Here is a 20,026-nt window from a genome sequence, read left to right as displayed (position 1 = left end):
CCATTAATTATACCTTTTTTTTTTTTTGCAAACCATTCATTATGCATGATCTTTTTGCAAACTTAAACTGAAAACAGACAATGAATTTCTCTAAAAAGAAAAAAATAAATCACGATGAACAAGAAAAATGAGAAGTCCACCCCAATGTTGCAGAATTACAAAAATGTCCAAGACCCAATGTATTGGATATGATAAATATTTGTACCTTTTTAAACAACAGCTTTTGTTTCTATCTGATATATCGGATTGTTTGCTTTAATTTTTAGACTGTGAAATAAGCACATTTTTACCATAAAAAAGACCACCCTATCTATAACTGAACAGTGTTTAAACCATCTCCCTCCGTGTTCATAAACATCAGACTGATTATATAGATCTTATAAATGTTTTACATAGCTTTTGTGTTGCCAGTGACACACATGATAAGTTTTTTTGGGAATACCTGAAAATGTTCAATCTAGTGTTCACATTATATTGTACATTGACTTGCTGTACAAGATGGCATTTACTAACAGGATGTGTTTCTGTCTTTAACAACTAGTTATGTTTGTGACTGAACAGCTGAGCAAATTGTTTCAAGAGCAAAGCAACACACCAAGGTGAACTCTACTTTTTCTCAAAACATTTCAATGCTAGTTTTTTTTCTTATAAGATATTGGGGGGAAAATATTTTGGTTGATGGTTGATCAGTGTTTATAGATTACAGATAATCATAAATACAGTATAATCGTAAATCTCGAAAAACTACTCACTTCTAAATCTTTTGTAGTCATTTTGTATTACTTTAGTATAAATAATTTGGATTCATATGTTGTTTTTTTCTGACTTTATGTGAACGAAAAGACACACATTTGCCCATTTTCCCATTGGAAATAGTGATATTTTGAAATATCACTGTCCTGGTCACAAAAGCAAAGTTTGTGGGGAATAATAGCCATTTTCTATACTTTTGAGGCATAAGCAATTAGGAAATAACACTTACTACCCAGGAACAAAAAAAAATAAAAAATTGTTATATGGTGTATTATGCTATGGCTTAATTTTGTAATATGGTTTTTATTTTACAGTTTGTTTGAAATAAAAGTGCATGCTCGAAATAATATTTTCATGTATTCCTGAAAACCGTTGCTATTTACCAGTTCTAGCTTTGTACTTTTATGTATTTTAAAAGTAGGCTATTCTAAACATTAACCTTCACAGATAAGTAACACACTTGCTTCTTCTTCTTCTTCTTCTTCTTCTTCTTCTTCTTCTTCTTCTTCTTCTTCTTCTTCTTCTTCTTCTTCTAAAACATTAAAATGATTGTTTACCAAGAGAAAACGTTTTACCGGTACTTGATTTATGAGGAAACTCTTCCTCAAGGCTGTGTGGTCCAGTGGTTAAAGAAAAGGGCTTGTAACTAGAAGTTCCCCAGTTCAAATTCTGGCTCAGTCATTGACTCACTGCGTGGCCCTGAGCTTTCAGGTGAGATGTTGTTGTAGGTTACTCTGTAGCTGAATCATAGTTCACACACCCTAGTGTCTGTAAGTTGCCTTGGATAAAGGCATCTGCTAAATGAGCACATAAGAAGAAGAATTTGGATATGAAGATTGTAGGATAGGTTAATGAGTTAGAGAAGCCATGTAAAACAATCTGCAGCTGTAAGGCTTATGTACACTTGTGGGCTATGGTCCTTCAGAATGTAGACCTCTATGTCTATCTGTCACATGTTCTATATTGTGAAGAGTAGAACTGCCGTGATTGTGCTTTTTTAATTGCATTTGGCTATAATCCAATAAACTAGATTAAGTAGGCCTCAATTTATTTCCCATAAAGCACCTCAAGAGATTTGTCTCACTTTGTTTGGAGATAAGAACTTGAGTTCATTTATCATTGCAATGGGAATGCAAAAGAAACTCACTTTTACTATAATCCAATTGATCCAAGAAATGACTTGTGCACAGTTTGTGTATGTGCTTGTCCTTTTACCCTTTGCACTGTAAACATTTGCTATGACATCAAGTGAAACAATCAGAGTTATTCGCTCTTTTCCAAAGATCTTATAAAAATGTAGCATTTGAATAGTTTTCCATGGTTATACTATGCCTTTAACCACAGATAACCATATCTCTCTGGGCTTACAGTCATTACATACGTGATACAATGCTTTCACTTATTACACATTACTATGATTTTTCTATGGTAAATTTGGTTGCTGTGGGTTTCGAAGAAAACAAACCTAAAATTTCCCACACTCAATTTTACTGTTGGAGCCACACCCACCACACATGTACACCCACGTTGGTGTGTCTAGAATGTGGCAGTGCCATTTCCCAACATTTGTGTTTTTCATATGCACTGTAAACCAACTGAGTTACAGGAAAGAAAACAGCACTAAGCCATTGTTATCAGTTAACTAGCAATTGCCAGAAAGTTCAGTCAGACAGCCCGGCCCCATACATTGACAAGTAAAAGTGACAACACCATTCAGGATAAACAGGCTACAGTAATGTCATTAAACCTACAAAAAAGCATTGGAGATTACATACCTTCCCCTTTCCTGTACCTGTTTTTATTCATTTCAAAGACAATACTATATATATATATATGTGTGTGTGTGTGTATATATACACATACACAGAATGTATTACATTCAGTTCAATTCATATTGGTCAGCCCTTTACGTATACACATTATAATTCATAGCAATATAGAGCTAATATGAATATAGTAACATGGGTTGTTCAAAAATGTCAGGTAAGATAAATTGATGCCTTATACCATCTGTTTTTTAAATTCTCAAATTTGAGACTTTCTCTAGATTTATATTGTCTAACAATATATCCTTCCAGAGTTGTAAAGCAGATGGCTTGGAACCTTTCCAGGAAAGTGATATAGCTTTTTTAGTGACCAAAAAACAAGAAAGGATTCATTTTTGAAGTGTTTTTGTTAGTAAAAGTAGCGAGGTGTCCCGACGAATTACAAGTTTAGCTGAATATGAAAGATCATCATATGATAGCAATGAAATGTTTTCCCAATAAGATGTTCATTTGGAGCAATTCCACGTCATGTGTATTAGGGATCATGTATTCATTGTGATGTATTATTCTGATCAAGAGGGTTAAATTAAAAAAATATTTCAATATTAGTGGGTGTGAGGTTAATATTATCAGGACCAAGTAAATGTGTTACAGACTTTAACTTGTAGAGCTGTGCTGGTTTCAGTGGCATCAATATTACATTTATTTTTTAAATTGCGTAGCAAAGATAATTTATTGTTATATTTTTTTGAACAAATGTTTTTTATTTGTTTTCCAGAAAATATAGTAACATGTGAACATGAACACAAACGAATAGGGGGAGCTCTTAAACATACAAGGCAATGCAGTGACAGGAATAATAATTTATTGTTATTAATTAAATCTCCTAATCCACTGATTCTGTTAGTACTCCAGTATTGATTTGATAAAGCCTTTCTTCCAATAAGAAAGAACAGGGTTATTCCATATTCCTGAGTTAAACCGTGATTTTATTTTTTGAACTTTTGTTTAAAATGATGTTAGCATTCTTGAAGAGTGGATTATGTCTCATATAGGGAGGCGTGCCATGCATAAAGATTTATTTTAAAGAAAGGGGACATGCAAATTCCTTCTTCTAGCTTCAGTAAAGGAGTATGCAGCACATCATATTGAGAAAACAGCCATTGTGTAAACTGTCTACATTGGTAGGCTATATGGTACCAGTATGGATTTTGTTAAATTAATACATAGGCACCTGGTTAAAACAGTGTTGTTCTCCCAGTGAGTGGGCGAATTGTGGAATTGTAGTTATGAACAAATAAATAAATAAATCGCACCATTATAATCCAGAACAGGAAACAAAAGTTGCTCAGCTAATTTAAACCTTGATGTAAAATATAAGCAATGATGCTGGCCATACAACAGTCCAAGTTTTCTCACAGTTTTACTTCATATTTATTTTATGTGTTTTTCAAACTGTATTTAAAAGTATCAAATCTGTCCAATGGGGTATTATTACAAGTAACAATAATAAAATTGGCATTATTGTTTTGTGTCATTTTCTCTGAACCAAAAAACATTGGTTCAGTTTTTTTTTTTTTTCATTTAAAATCAAACCATTTGATCAAACCAATCTTCAAAAAAGTAATTCTGTAGTCTCAGTTAAATCACATGGTCAGAGCTGTAGTATCATCCACATACATATGTACATAAATTTTTCAGCAGACAGCAGGTATTTCATTAATAAAAATAGAAAATAAGAGGTCCAAGAATTGACCCCTGAGGGACACCTAAGGATACACTCATAAAATCAGATTTATTTCTGTCAAAGACAAAAGCTTGGGAACGTTCTGATAAGAATTGACCCCTGAGGGACACCTAAGGATACACTCATAAAATCAGATTTATTTCTGTCAAAGACAAAAGCTTGGGAACGTTCTGATAAATACGATTTAAACCACAAAGGCCTGAGAGAAGTCAATAAAGATCGCACCAGTTATTTTCTTTTTCTCTATAGCCCAGTATATATAATTTGTTAATTTCAGTAATGCTGTCGTTGTCGAATGACCTTTTCTAAAACCAGATTGATAAAAAATTATTTGTTGTCAAATAACACAGTGTAACAATTTTTTTTTTTTGTTTGTTTTTTTGTTCCTGGGTAGTAAGTGTTATTTCCTAATTGCTTATGCCTCAAAAGTATAGAAAATGGCTATTATTCCCCACAAACTTTGCTTTTGTGACCAGGACAGTGATATTTCAAAATATCACTATTTCCAGTGGGAAAATGGGAAAATGTGTGTCTTTTCGTTCACATAAAGTCAGTAAAAAACAACATATGAATCCAAATTAACATGTATTTATACTAAAGTAATACAAAAATGACTACAAAAGATTTAGAAGTGAGTAGTTTTTCGATATTTACGATTATACTGTATTTAGAACATTGCAACCCCCCCCAAGCTGTGCCTGTTCTCGTTCTGTCTTCTCCATTTTATATTTAAATTCTACATTTTTGTGACTAGCATGAACAGTTTCACAGTGTGTGTTAAAATAGGAGTCTATGTAATAACATATTTGTATTGTTAATGCACCAAACTCATTTTGACAATTGTTATATTGTCTAGAGACGTCACGAGTAAACTGAAAATAAACAATGAACACCACATGTTTATTTTTGCGCTATTTGGACAGAACCAACAGCACACTTGAAAATCAATCCCCTTTCTGTCTAAACTGCAGGGGCTTTGCCAAAGACACAAGCTGGCTGACTTTAACATTCTGATTCTGTCCCCATTTCAACAGGTGGACGTCTGCTCAGCTGGCTGCAATCAGGTGTCTGTATTGTGACATGTTGCTGACTGGAAATTCACTCATCATGGAAAATACTATTTGCAATGGACCTCCTCTGCCTGATGTGTTAAGAAAACTGACATCATCAGCAGAAGGCACGTACTCTAGTTATCTCAAGAGCTCTTTTGTTCTATAGTTTTCCTCCTCTGATTGTTGTGGGGTTATTAGTATAACAAAATGAATAAACCGGCACAGCCCACATGGGAGACAGTATGGAAGCCTATTGTGTATATCATCCAACTATAAAACACTCAATGGTAGAATATGTAGAAATGCAAAAAGAATGGGTGGCTATGAAAGATTTCTGAAGTGTCCTCAAACCATTGTTGCACAATTCTGGCACAGGGAATGGATGCATTATCGTCTTGGAAATAACCATTGCAGCACTGATGGGTAGACCTTATCCACAGAAATGCTTCAGGCATCTGTTCGCCCTCCAGTGTAATCAAGAGAGGGTATGCCAGGAGAACATGCCCCACACCAGGTAAAGGCCAAATCCATTGGGTAGACAGGTCCTAATAAACTTGTATTGCAATAAACTGTTCGTCTTTGTTAATAACACCTGTGGTAACATATTTATACATGGGTTTTAAAACCAAAGTATGACCACGTTTATACCAACTGAAATGAGTACATTATACTGGCATTATTCAGAGGAAAATATCCCCTCACATATGTGATAAATAGAGTGAATTAAAGAGGCAAGAAAAAGGGTGCTGTGTTAGGCAACTGTGTGACCGTGTCCTTGGTAGATACTGGTATTGAACATCCTGGAGAGCTAAGCAAACAATCCAAAAAACAAAAACTGTTTTACATGTGGAAACTTCTGATAATGAAGACTCTGAAGTAATGATTAAGACATACTATTTGATGACAGGGTAAAATATCCTTGTCAGTAAGAGTGAGGTGTAAAATAGATTAATACATGAGCATGGACTTTATGAACTCCCTGAACTCTATCATCTAAGTATAGCTCCAGACTGTACTGCACGTTTGTATGATTAACAATAAAAATAAACGCTGGGTCACTGAGTGTAACCGGGTGTAAAGGTTATGTTGGATCTCATTGGTTAAAAGGCTTTCAACTCTATTTCGGCAAGAAGACCTTTAAAGTTTGGGAGAGAAGCCAGTTTCCAGTCAAAGACATTGTGACGGCCGACATTGTGACTATCCTCGCTTCCACTCTGCTGCATTACAGACATTTCCATCTGCAATGTAAAACAAGTCTGTAAAACTCACTCACATCTCGTTCCAATATCAAACTGGGACTGCTGCCAGTTCATCTGCAGACTACAATCTGTAAACCATTCTGCAACCAGTCAAATAAATTAAAACCTTCAATATTATAATATATTCACATTGACATGTTCTGCTTGCATTTGAATTTTTTTGCAGATTTTTTGGAGATTGAAAGCTTGCCTCTCTCATGTCCGACCCTCATTAGGTAGCTTCCACCATCAGCACGACTTGAGTTGTGCGAGCCTCCAATCCTAACTGGGGCTGTCACACTTAAAATAGATTTGAGTTCGATCTGCTGTTGATGAAAATGAACAAGTGTGATTTCAAAGCATCAATACTGTTGGAATTAGGTTTTCATAATGTGGTGGCTGAAATCATCCCTTTACTTTGCTTTAGGCTTCTCCAGGTGGCTTAGTGTCATCTTTATGTTGCGATTTTGTTTTTACATTTGGAAGTTTTTTGTAAATATCATGTGTCAGTTAGTCTAGGTCCTGACACAACTGTAATACTCAGTCATTGGTATCCCCTCAGTGTTGAAATTAGCTTCTCATCTTTCACAGAAGGTAAACATATCATATAATGGTTTTGTTATGAACAGGGATTGGTCAAACACCCACCACAACATAGTGTAACCAGGGGCAACCCTGGAAAGCGCTGATTTGATCTCTTCGAGGGTTTTACCTTTGCTCTTCAGGGACACTGCTTGTGACCATTCTCAATGGTTACCACTCCTAATTCCTGGAGGTAGAATTTTGCAATCTGTTTTCCAGAATGAAAAAGTCATTACTTTGAGGCGGTTCCCTATTAAACAGTTATCTCTTGGATTGCAGTCTTGGATATAGATGCCTACAGAACTGTCAGCTAGTTTTGTACATGTGTTTAGACTCTGCTGTGCAATTCCTGTCCATTTGGCTGGGGACTCTGTCTTAAATTTGCCATAGTTTCCCATGGTTTGCCATGTTTTTTTTAAATGTTTCACCCTACCTCTCTGGGCTTTACAGTGTTTACCTATACTTTACCATGCTTTCACCATGCTTTGTTAAACTTTTCTATGGGAAACTTGTATGGGGGTTGTACTACAGTATCTGGCAGACAGTACCTCTCGGGAAATATGAAAAAACAACTAAACATTTCAACCCTAAAAACTTTTCATCTGAAATAATATTCCCCAATAATGTAATATCAGAAATAATGGTTTAGTTAGGCAGGCGTTTTTTTGTTTTTTGTTTTTTTTTTAGGTTAGGAGCTAATTTTCATGTACAGTACTGTAATATAAAGGTACAATTTTCCCTAGGCATTGCCCTTTCCCAGGGCTATAAGAGTGTATTAATAAAAACGGGGGCCCTGTCCCTCTGGTTGGTGCATAACCCAGAGTTCAAAACAACATTAACGATAGGTATGATAAATATGAGCTTACCTAGACCCAAGAGGGGTGTAGGCCCAAACATAAACAAACCCTCTAGTCACAGAAATAGTGTCAGTTTGTTTAGTGAATTGTATGCAACTTTAGTGCTCTACTGTGCTCGCTTTAATAAACGGGACATTTAGGGAAATCATCACACTTTCACTGCAGTATATTACCACACACCATGGAAACAGATCATCAGCTCCCTCAGGAAACCTAGTTCTGCACTGAGTTTTATTGGTGGCCCAATAGGGGGCACTCTTCCCTCACAGCCAGTGTTTACACCAACCCTAACTAAAACGTTTACTGTTATGCAGTTGTATTAATCTGAAGCAGTGGTATTTGAAAATAACAGAAGCCCGTTTTTACTTCAGTGAAGTAGGCAGCAATATTATTATTTAATTAAAAACTTGTCATTGTTCTTTGCTGTAATTAATGTTCAGCTTTCATATTGAAGTTTGTTTACCACTCATTCAATCAAACCAAGTAGTGAACGAATTTGCTTGTATCGTTTAAGAAGCTTTTGAAATCTAGAAAGCTTATTTATGTATACAAAACGACAATAGTTGCAATGTATCATTCCCAGCTTGTGTCATCTTTAAGGCACCTAGCTGAAACAGTAAAAACAGGAACGTCTCTAGCAGCGTCTCTATCTCTAGCGCATGCAGTAACTTTGAACATGGATAAAACTATATTGAGAATTTTAAGAAAACGCATTTGATAGCAAAACAATTTATTATATGTTTAACTATCATAACTGAAGAGGTGTGCGGCTGAACTCCAGCAACAGGGCCGGATTTATAGGGGGGGGCAACCTGGACATTTGTCCCCGGCCCTGAGCTGCCGAGGGGGTCCACAGCCCATCTTAAAATAAATACATAAATAAAAACTGCTATTTTACAGTTTAAAATCCAATCCACTTGTCCCATTATCGTGCTAGCTAAACACTTGAATCTCTTATCCTAGAAAATGAAGTCAGTAAATGAACCTGCACAACTGGTCAAAGAGTTTTGGCGGCGCTACTGTTCCGAATAACTGGCCTGAAGAAGTACAGAGAGCGTTAGTCTGAGAGCCAACTAACAGAAGAACTTCAATGGAAAAATTTAACGGCACAGCGAAACGAAAAAAAAACTAAAGGTTTTAAATCCTAGAAAATGAAGTAACGACAACAGTAAATGAACCTGAACAACTGGTCAACGAGAGTTTTGGCGGCGCTACTGTTCCAAATAACTGGCCTGAAGAAGTACAGAAAAGGAGTCGGAGTCGGACTCAGTCTGCTCACATAAACAATTAACGCGGTCAAGATCACTTCAAACTGCCTTTCGCTTAACTCACAGATTCGACAAAACTAGAAACTAGTAAATTCATTCAAGCACAAAACATCGAACTGTCTGTCGGTGGTAGTTGAATAACTTGAATCTCTGAAAACATTTCTGAGTGATATCTCTGACACGTGTCTACCTGTTCACTCTCTTTCTATGTTACATTCCTACATACTAAATAACTAGACGGAAGATTCCGATGAGATTTGTGATCATTTTGATGATTTTGAAAACCGCACAATGGAAACTGCAGTGCTGAAGAAACATCAAGAAGAAGGACAACGGCAGAGACAACCACCAGTGCTCTGCAGGATCACGACTGACCCAGTGTAACTACAGTCTTACTACAGGGCAGAGACAGATTTCGTGTCCATATTTTCCTAAAGATTCTGGATACGCTTTCAGCAGATTATTTGCACCGATCAAAAGCGTATGTTACTGTGCATAACTCGTTTGGCTTCCTTACCGACTTTCAGAATATGACATTAAAAAAAAACCTGCTACACTCGTGCAAACCTATCATTCAGATCTGGACGAATAATTCACAGAAATGTTTCAGTTTACTAAATTTGTTTCTGGCAAGGGCAAGAGAACAGCGTTTGACCACCTTCAACTTATCCTGAATTAGATCAAGTGATTTCCACGATCATGCAGCAGTCTCTTGACACAGGGGTGGTACCGACGAATGGAAAATTGCTAACGTAATTACAAAATCCACAAAAAGGGGGTGGGGGACGGGCCATTTGATGTCTGGCGTGGGGGGTTTGTTGTTGGTTGTGTCGAATGTCAACTTCCCCCTGCTGGGTGCGCATTTACCTGTCCTTAATGTGCACTAACTATTCTGGAGAACGATCATTCTCGCACATGGGACTCATTAAGAATGAACTGAACCAGGATCGCCTAAACAGCCTTGCCATCATGTCCACGGAATTTGATGTACTGTACTCAGAAAACTGGATTTTACTGACACTATTAGAGACTTTGCACAGATGAAATCGAGAAGATAAATTTAAGGTGTATGATTTAATTGATCTGCCGTCTAAGTGTAGCAGACACGATCCTGCTGCTAGTTAGAAAGGCCAAGAGGTATCTTTCTCTACAATTCTCTGCTTCATAAACCACAAGAGTGCTAACGAGTGCTGATTCAGTCTCTGTTTATTGTGCCTGTTTAACAGAAAATAAAAAGAATACCAGCAAATGCAGATCACTCCAGAAGTTCTCTCCCCTCAGCATTAACAACAGGGCGATTGCGGGATTACATTTTTTTCTTGTAGTAATATGTACCAATTCTAGCAAATTAAATAAAAACAAAAAAACAATAAACAATTTCCACTTTTTTTTTTTTAGATCGTATAGTGGTATTACTGGTTTGTTTTGTTTTTTGTTCCTACAAATTAAAAGTTTACAATGCACATCCTTATTACTCGGATTCTAAATGTTTTTTTTCCTATCTTTCCTCTACACGCACACACACAGGCAAAGACTTATCAGTTTTACATTTTTTGGACCACAAAGTAAGTAGTCGGAAACATACCTGTTTAACAGAAAATAAAAAGAATACCAGCACATGCAGCTCACTCCAGAAGTTATCTCCCTATATAAAACAACAACCATTAGAAGTGCGCAACACTACACTCTCAATAGTACTACACGAGTTATCAAAAAAAAAAAAACAATACAGAGAATTGTGAGGGTCTGGAATCAACTCCCCAGTAATGTTGTTGAAGCTGACAACTGGGATCCTTCAAGAAGCTGCTTGATGAGATTTTGGGATCAATAAGCCATGGCCTATACATCGGCAAGACGCACAAATTAAGCACTGACTGCGGTACACAGTAGATTTTGTAACTTAAGTTCAAAGACTATTAAATGTCACATCCGTTTTAATCAGAAACCCTCCACACAATTCAAATGGATAGGATTGAGCCTGCAGCAAATAAAGAAGTGATTGTAGAGCCATCTGCAGGTGAACAAGTGGCACTGCAGCTGCGGTCCTATTGTAAAACAGGCAGTAATAGACAATGGAGATGCACACGCCCACTTATGAATATTCATGCATGCATCAGTGTTGGGTCGGTGTAGACATTTTAAAGTTTGGCATGTTAGTTTTTTTAAATTTTATTTTACAATTATACCCAAAAAAGTTAATTTGTCTCAACAATTGAGAAATCATTATAACTACATGACTTTTTTTTCCCCCAATTGTATTTACTAAGTTGACACATTAAGTTAAATATTCTAAGCAATCACATTTTATTGCAAAGCCAAATGTTCTATTTAAGGTAATGTTAGACAATGCTTGCACGCTTTTACCTCATGGTAGGGCCTAGTTTCTCCATCTTTGTACTTTGAAACTACTGTTACTTTGTAATATATTCAATGTACAGTATACTGGACAAATGTAAACTTTGGTAAACCTTTTGAATTGTCACATTATAAAATAGCCTAAAAATCACGGCAGTATTTAGCAGTGCAAATACCTTTTTGAATTGGGGTTTAAACTATAAAGTTGAGCAGCACATCTGCCAACCGTGAGTGTTACTAGAACTGTACATTCCTCTTTATTCAAGATCAATGGGTGTGTGTGTGTGTGTGTGGAACAAGGAATGCCTCCCCCTTGGAAAGAAAGCGTCGACGCCTCTTACAGATGACGCATTGAAGACAAGCCTGTTGCACGGCAGGGCTGCAGAGAATAACGGTGAGTAGTTCAGTACATCCTGGACCGCTTTGGGACGGCGCCACAAAGAAGACACATTTTGTTTATGGGAAAGCGTTTTTAGTTGTATAGAATGCGCGTAAGACATGTCTTTATCATCTGAAATGGAGAAGAAGCCAACCGAAGATGATTGTGTGGATTCGGGAGCCGAAACAGCAGGGTGAGTTGTAGACTATTACAGAACACATGTCATTCCCACAAATTATACATGGATTAACTAAAATAAACTACAATGACTTATTATAATGTCTGTTAAATCGAATTGTGTTTGTATTATGTGATGATTTAAAATGATAACATTGCGTGTTGTTATTGTGGTAGTTAGAAACATGATTGCTAATAGCATATTGCAGGGTTACATTGTGACCGTTAACCTCCGGGGAAGTCATGCCTGTGGTCAAAAGCACAACGCCACACCATCACCTCCTGAATATTGTGTTGTGACTTCGCAAGGGTTTTAGCGCCAATACGGGTGGCAAAACAGACTGCGTTTTCAAGTTTTCTGCGCACAAATATAAACAGTAATCAACACAATAGATACAGTAATCTTTACATCCTGAGAGCTTGACAGTGGAACCAGGAGGAATCTGGTCAAATCTGATTGGTGTAGAAGGTAAATCTACAGCTGGAAAGTAATAAGTAACACTAACCATGTGTTAGAATAGTGTACAAGTCAGTGTGGTAGTGAATAATTAAAAGGTCATTCTTTACAACTAATTAGTGCGTGTCATTTACATAAGTTAAGGACTGTGAGTTTATTGAATGATTCTAAATAATGTGGTTGACTACACTATAGTTAATTTGAACTAAAATATGAATTGACAGTTCTGAAGAACTGGATTGTAGCAGAGCACATGTATTCTTGTTTAGGATAATATAGTTTATTATTATTATTATTATTATTATTATTATTATTATTATTATTATTATTATTATTATTATTATTATATTATTTCCCCTGACAACTATATTATGTCTCTTCTGCAGCAATTATTAAGCAGAGATCTAGTTGTCTATTCCAGGGTTGCTATTAGATGCTAGCTAGTAATGTGTAGTACAGTAAATATTGTGTTATTGGCTAGTCTACTGTGATGTGATCATGTGCCATGGGGGTGTAGTTTTAGTAATTAATGTTTGGTGAAATGTAATTGCTGCTTGAAATCATTTAGTTGCTAGAAGCAGGACATAGCTGTTTTGTCCTTAGCTTTTCCTGTATTTTTAGCATGTGGGGTGGAGCATTCCGAAAGAGTATTTGAAATTGAAATAAGCAGATAAACACATTCTAAGTGGATACATTATCACTCTTCCTACAGTATAGGTCATCACTAAAAGTCACAAGGCCCGTTTCAGAGTGTTAACCCCAGAATTACATTTCCTTAATTTTTTTCTACAAATTTTTTTCTAAAATAAAGCTATTAAACTTAAGGTTAAATTAAATACTCAAAAGTATGCATATGTTGTTTGTTACTATCAGTATTTATGTAAGATTTTGGTGTAAAGTTCTTTGTGTATTTGTATTTTGATCAAGCGACTTGTCTAGACCGTCAACCCTTTTACCTTTCCAAACTATTTGTATACCTCTTGATTGATGTGTTGTTTAGGTTGTGTTGGTTGTCAGAGTCAGAGGCCCGGTCATCATTCATGTTGTCACAGTGTTGCACAGCTTTGGCCAAATGGCTCTCTACACAGTATCATCTTTACAATCACAGAACAGAGCTCTCTGTCATTTGTTATCCATGATGTAATCCTGATTATGCAGAATCTGCTAATCCTATGAGACGGAGGTGCCTCCAGATTAGTATCAGAGCACCGTTTGCTCCTTTCAGCGTTTTACATTCACTTGCCTAGAGTAGGATTGTTTTTATTTTTAGGAAATATCCACAGTTGGAAGTAACTTTCCATATACAAAGGCAACAAAATCAGATCTGTGTTTGTATGTTAACTGCATATGCTTAACAATGTATGAAGAGATACTAAGGCCTACTTTAATCATAAATTAACATTGTAAATCGTCTAGTCAAATATACTATGTTTGTATGTGTGTGTGTGTGTGTGTGTGTGTGTGTGTGTGTGTGTGTGTATATATATATATATATATATATATATATATATATATATATATATATATATATGTGTGTGTGTGTGTGTGTGTGTATATATATAATACAGTGGCTCTCAAAAGTATTCACCCCCTTGGACTTGTCCACATTTTATTGTGTTACAACATGGAATCAAAATTGATTTAATTAGGAGTTTTTTCCACTGATCAACACAAAAAAGGCCATAATGTCAAAGTGAAAAATAAAATCTACAAATTGTTCTAAATTAATTACACATATAAAACAGTCAATAATTGATTGCATAAGTATTCACCCCCTTTGCTATGACACACTTAAATAAGCTCTCATGCAACCAATTGTTACATAATTAGTTGAATGGAGTCCACCTGTGTGCAAATAAGGTGTTTCACATGATTTCAGGTTCCGGAATAAGGTTCTTCAAAAGCACCAATCAGGGGTAGGATATAAGAACATTTCCAAGGCATTGAATATCTCCCGGAGCACAGTAAAGTCCATTATTAAAAAATGGAGAGAATATGGCACAACTGTGAATCTGTCTAGAACAGGCCGTATCTGGACGAGAAGGGCACTAGTCAGGGAGGCCACCAAGAGGCCTATGGTAACTCTAAAGGAGTTACGGTCTTCCACGGCTGATCTGGGAGACACTGTGCATATGGCAGCAATAGCCCTGGTGCTTCACAAAACTGGCCTTTATGGGAGAGTGGCAAAAAGAAAGCCATTGTTGAGAAAAACTCACATCAAATCTCGACTAGAGTTTGCCAGAAGGCATGTGGGAGACTCTGATACCAAGTGGAAGAAGATTCTATGGTCTGATGAGACCAAAATAGAGCTTTATGGCCGCAACGTTAAGCGTTATGTTTGGTGCAAGCCTAACACCGCACATCATCCTGAGAACACCATCCCTACCATGAAGCATGGTGGTGGCAGCATCATGCTATGGAGATGCATCTCTTCGTCAGGGCCTGGAAAGTTCATGAAGATAGAGGGCAAAATGGATGAGGCAAAGTACAGAGAAATCCTGGAAGAAAACCTGCTGAAGTCTGCAACTGGGACTTGGGAGAAGGACAATGACCCCAAACATACAGCCAAATAAAAATAAAAAGGTCAATGTCCTGGAGTGGACCGGTCAGCCTGGACCTCAATCCAATTGAGAATATGTGGAAAGAGTTGAAAATTGCTGTTCACCAAAGGTACCCATCCAACCTGACGGAGCTTGAGCAATTTTGCAAAGAAGAATGGGCAAAATTGCAGTGTTCAGATGTGCAAAGCTGGTAGAGACTTATCCAAATAGACTCATGGCTGTAATTGTTGCCAAAGGTACCTCTACTAAATATTGACTCAAGGGGGTGAATTCTTATGCAATCAATTATTTTCTGTTTTGTATTTGTAATTAATTTGGAACAATTTGTAGATTTGATTTTTAACTTAGACATTATGGACTTTTTTGTGTTGATCAGTGGCAAAAATTTAATTTTCTAATTAAATCCATTTTGATTAGGAAAGTTTTCAGATGAAACAAATAGAATGCAAAAAGAAATTCCTACCTACCCTTGAAATGTAAATCAAATTGCAACAAACCAACAAATTTATTGTAACAAGATCCATTTCAATGTGTACTCTAAAACACAGTTGGAAAGCAAACTGACACATTGGTTCGACTTGAAAATGTTATAGAATTGGGTGAAAAAAATGTTAAGTGCTAATAAGCACCTTAAGCCAGAGATAGTGTTAATAACACTATGTAATACAATTTTTGTTCCTGGGTAGTAAGTGTTATTTCCTAATTGCTTGTGCCTCAAAAGTATAGAAAATGGCTATTATTCCCCTCAAACTTTGCTTTTGTGACCAGGACAGTGATATTTTGAAATTTACCTATTTCCAATGAGAAAACTGTCTTTTTGTTCACAAAGTCAGAAAAAAAACAACATATGAATCCAAATTAACATGTATTTATACTAAAGTTATACAAAAATGACTACAAAAGATTTAGAAGTGAGTAGTTTTTCGGGATTTACAATTATACTGTAAATCACTTTCACGAATCAGCCCCCAAATGTAGTCTCCCATCATGTTCTCGTTATACTGCCCTTGGTAGCGGCGTTCAAAGTCCAGTATATCCTGGTGGAAGTGCTCGCCTTGCTCCTCAGAGTACGCTCCCATGTTCTCCTTGAATTTATCAAGATGAGCATCAAGGATATGGACTTTGAGGGACATCCTACAGCCCATTGTGCCGTAGTTGTTCACCAGAATCTCAACCAGCTCCACTTAGTTTTCGGACTTGTGATTGCCCAGGAAGCCTCGAACCACTGCGACAAAGCTGTTCCAACCTACTTTCTCCTTACCAGTGAGCTTCTTGTGGAATTCATTGCACTCCAGGATCTTCTTTTTCTGTGGTCCAACGAAGACAACGGCTTTGACCTTTGCCTCAGACGGCTTAGGGAAGAAGTCTTGAAGGTACTTGAAGGCTGCCGACTCCTTATCTAGAGCGCTGACAAATTGTTTCATAAGGCCCAATTTGATGTGCTGTGGTGGCATCAGCACCTTCCGGGGGTCCACCAGTGGCTCCCACTTGACGTTGTTCCTCCCTACAGAGAACTCGGTCCGCTGTGGCCAGTCCCACCTTTGGTAATGCGCCTTGGTGTCCCTGTTGTCCCAAAGGCAAAGATAGCAGGGAAACTTGGTAAAACCGCCGTAGAGACCCATCAGGAATGCCACCATTGCAGCCTCTTGATGCCATCTCAGAAAAATGCAGATATGTATCCACTTAGGCAGCTGGAACTAAACTGAACTGGTGGGATTAAGGCCCCTGTATTTATACTACTATTTATATTACTGGAAAGTTCTAGAAAGTTCTAGAAGTTACTGCAAGTTTACTCAGCACTGAATCTATCTGGAATGTTCTGGAAAATAGGTAAATTTCAAAATATCACTGTCCTGGTCACAAAAGCAAAGTTTGTGGGGAATAATAGCCATTTTCTATACTTTTGAGGCATAAGCAATTAGGAAATAACACTTACTACCCAGGAACCAAAAAAAATAAAAAATTTGTTACGCGGTGTAATCCAATCAGAAGGCATTCTTCTTACAGCCTTCTCTGAGCTGATTCATTTGGTATGAGAACATTTTATAATAGAGGATAATTACATCTAAGACACACTAGGCAGGATTTTCAAAAGGTTGTAAATGATAACTCCAGTGTTAATCAAGAAATCGGTATGTAGCGTTGATTGAGGCATTTTCAAGAGATCATTCTGCCTATCTCATTATTAAATAATCGTCCTAACATGAAATTAGGAATTATGTTGATTTACGAAATAATGTGAATATCTTAACAAGCAGTGCTTCTTGCGACTATTTCTTTTGTTTGCGGAGGAATTTAAAAGCAAGTCCGTGTTAATTGTTATAATTTATCAGGAGTTCATTTGCACTTGGAAAAAGAGGGTTATAATTTGCAGAAGACTATAACTTGCCTTTGCACCCGGTGTAATGTTACTGCCAAGAACATGGCATATTAGATATTACAATAAAGTTTCCTTAGGTGATTGTGGATTTGCAATGCATCCTTGGCTTTTAACTCCTGTGTCCTATACACACAAGAGTGAAGAACAGGCATCAAGGACACACAGCGATGCACTAGGCATGTGATCGAGATCATTGACATGGATTTTGCCTAAACGTATAATGTTGTCAGACTCCCCCCACACTTGATGTACAATGTACACTTTCACCTTCACACGTTTGTATGCATATGAACTCAACATATGAAATGTTCAGTAGCTGCTTCTAATCATGTTGAGTTTATTTATCGTGGAAGCGAGCAAAGAATACCAGAGAAAATGCATTAGAGGAATTCACCGAACAATTAATTAAAAACAAATTGTGTATTGGGTTAGGGTGGTATCATAATTTTAAAAGCTTAATAAATATATAATGAAGTGTTACATACATGGTATACATGTATAATAACTAACAACTACAAACACAAATGGCACTTCAAAGTACTTATGTATAGCCTACAATAATACATACTAAAATACATACAAAAGTAGATTCCAACCAAGCCTACTAGATGGCTTACCGCCCCCCACCCCATCTAAAAAGGTACGTTTTTTTCTTTTTAACAAAAAAAGATTGAAAAATGTACATTAAAAGAGTTGTATATAATAAGCTGTGGCAAAATATCCCTCCGAATGAGGGGTAAATGACAAGTGGGGTTCAATTTTTTTGCTGATATTTTCTTTTAATCCGTGCTTCTGATTTCTAGCCACACATCAGATAATCGTAAACCAGCATTTTATATGTGAAGTGTTCTAAATAAATGTACATTCTCCATGACAAAATGCACAATTTTAAATGAAGTTTATAAATTATATACAAAATAGATTTTCCCATTATTTTTTATTCCCACTTGGTGGCTGCTCACAGGTAGGAATTCTGCTTCCATTAATTTCTCTTGATCTTGTTAAATTGCATTTTTGTCTTGATATTATTTTGTGATTCTGTATTGTTATGATATTTCTTGATATGTATTGTCTCCCCCATTTCCTTCTTCACAAGGGGTGGGAAAAAAGGAAAATTAATAAAAAATAATTGTTCACAAAAAAAAAAAAAACATGCATTTTGATTAACAAGTTCCCTTTATGTAGTCGATGAGTCAGGAAGTGAGGTGTGTGACCTGCGACAATTAACAGCCTCATGGACTCAATTTCAAAGCATTAATGGACTGATTTAATTAACACATTTTGTTTGAAAATTACTTGATACTGAAGGTCTTGTCACTATACCGCGAGTTTGATAAAATAACACTGTTTTTTGAAAATCATGTCGCTTGTATATTATTACCCTGTACCAGGGCATGCCAAATTTTGGAGCATTATAACTTTTTGATCAGAGTAGAAGTTTTCTAAAAGTATTTGTCAGAATCTGGAGGTGCACATCTAGCAAGAGACAATGTAGGCATGCAAAAGAGAAGTAAGATACAATCTAGGAAATGTCCAGTATTTGAGAACTATGTTGCGTTATTTACAAAAAGAATATACAAAGTTGTATACTGCAAGTATACTTGTGCCCACTATGATAGTATAATGGTATCAATAGTATGTTAAAACCAGACCATTTTGACACAAGTATACTTGCAATATGTTACTTTTTTGTAAGGGATGATATTGGATGCTGACACAAACTTCTTTATACCCTCTGTTAAATGTTGAACACTATGGGTGGTAAAAAATAACAAAAATGAAATAACAAATGTGCACACTTTATAAATTAAAATGTGCAAGTGTCACGTACTAAGCATATAAGTCAAATACTAAACACAGTACACCCTTGCTGTAACAACCCTGTATGGGTCCAAAGCCTTTTGTTCGCTATAGTAAAAGGACAATCCCAAACAAACAATATAAGCTGATGAAGTAAGTTAAGGAAGTCTTCTTGGATAAAGGCATTAGCTAAACTATCAATGATATTAGTTCTGTTTGATTCTTTGATTTTCTTTAATATTACAGTATTTATCACTACTAGCACTAATAATAATAACAGCAATGAGATTGTGAATAAAAGTAAAATTACAAGTACAGTACCTATTTGTGGCATGCTGCATCCAGTATTCTGGCTATATCCTATTCATTGAAGAACACAGTACAACACCCCCCAAAATGATAGCCTTCAATATAAAAGTGTATACTTTGGCTATTGTAGTGTCCATTTTACCCTTCGTTTCACTGAGCAGACACAGTCACGTGCAATATACCAGCACGCTGACGAGACAGGATTGCTTGAGTTGTCAGGGGTGTTACACGGGGAAATCCTCGCGGGATTTGGTCAAAAGCAACGTGCACGTCACCCCGGAAATCACGCAAGCATTACCAATGAAAAACATTGATCCGTCTAAACGTGTTTTACCAGGATGATGT

At 36.4% G+C, this 20,026-nt stretch overlaps 1 protein-coding gene across 1 annotated transcript in view; it reads left to right on the top strand.

The window, feature by feature from the left end:
• Window positions 1-12,003: 12,003 nt before the first annotated feature.
• Window positions 12,004-20,026, top strand: part of LOC121320563 (protein FAM124A) — a 29,316-nt gene continuing 21,293 nt past the window's right edge. Inside the window, exon 1 of the mRNA XM_041258992.1 lies at window positions 12,004-12,190. Coding sequence (XP_041114926.1) covers window positions 12,117-12,190 — 74 coding nt within the window. The 5' untranslated portion in view covers window positions 12,004-12,116. The remainder of the gene's footprint in view (window positions 12,191-20,026) is intronic.

Source organism: Polyodon spathula, chromosome 9 (genome assembly GCF_017654505.1).
Source record: "Polyodon spathula isolate WHYD16114869_AA chromosome 9, ASM1765450v1, whole genome shotgun sequence".
Lineage (NCBI taxonomy): Eukaryota > Metazoa > Chordata > Actinopteri > Acipenseriformes > Polyodontidae > Polyodon > Polyodon spathula.
The sequence above is the reverse complement of the archived record's forward strand: the minus strand, read 5'-3'. Positions and strand labels throughout refer to the sequence as shown.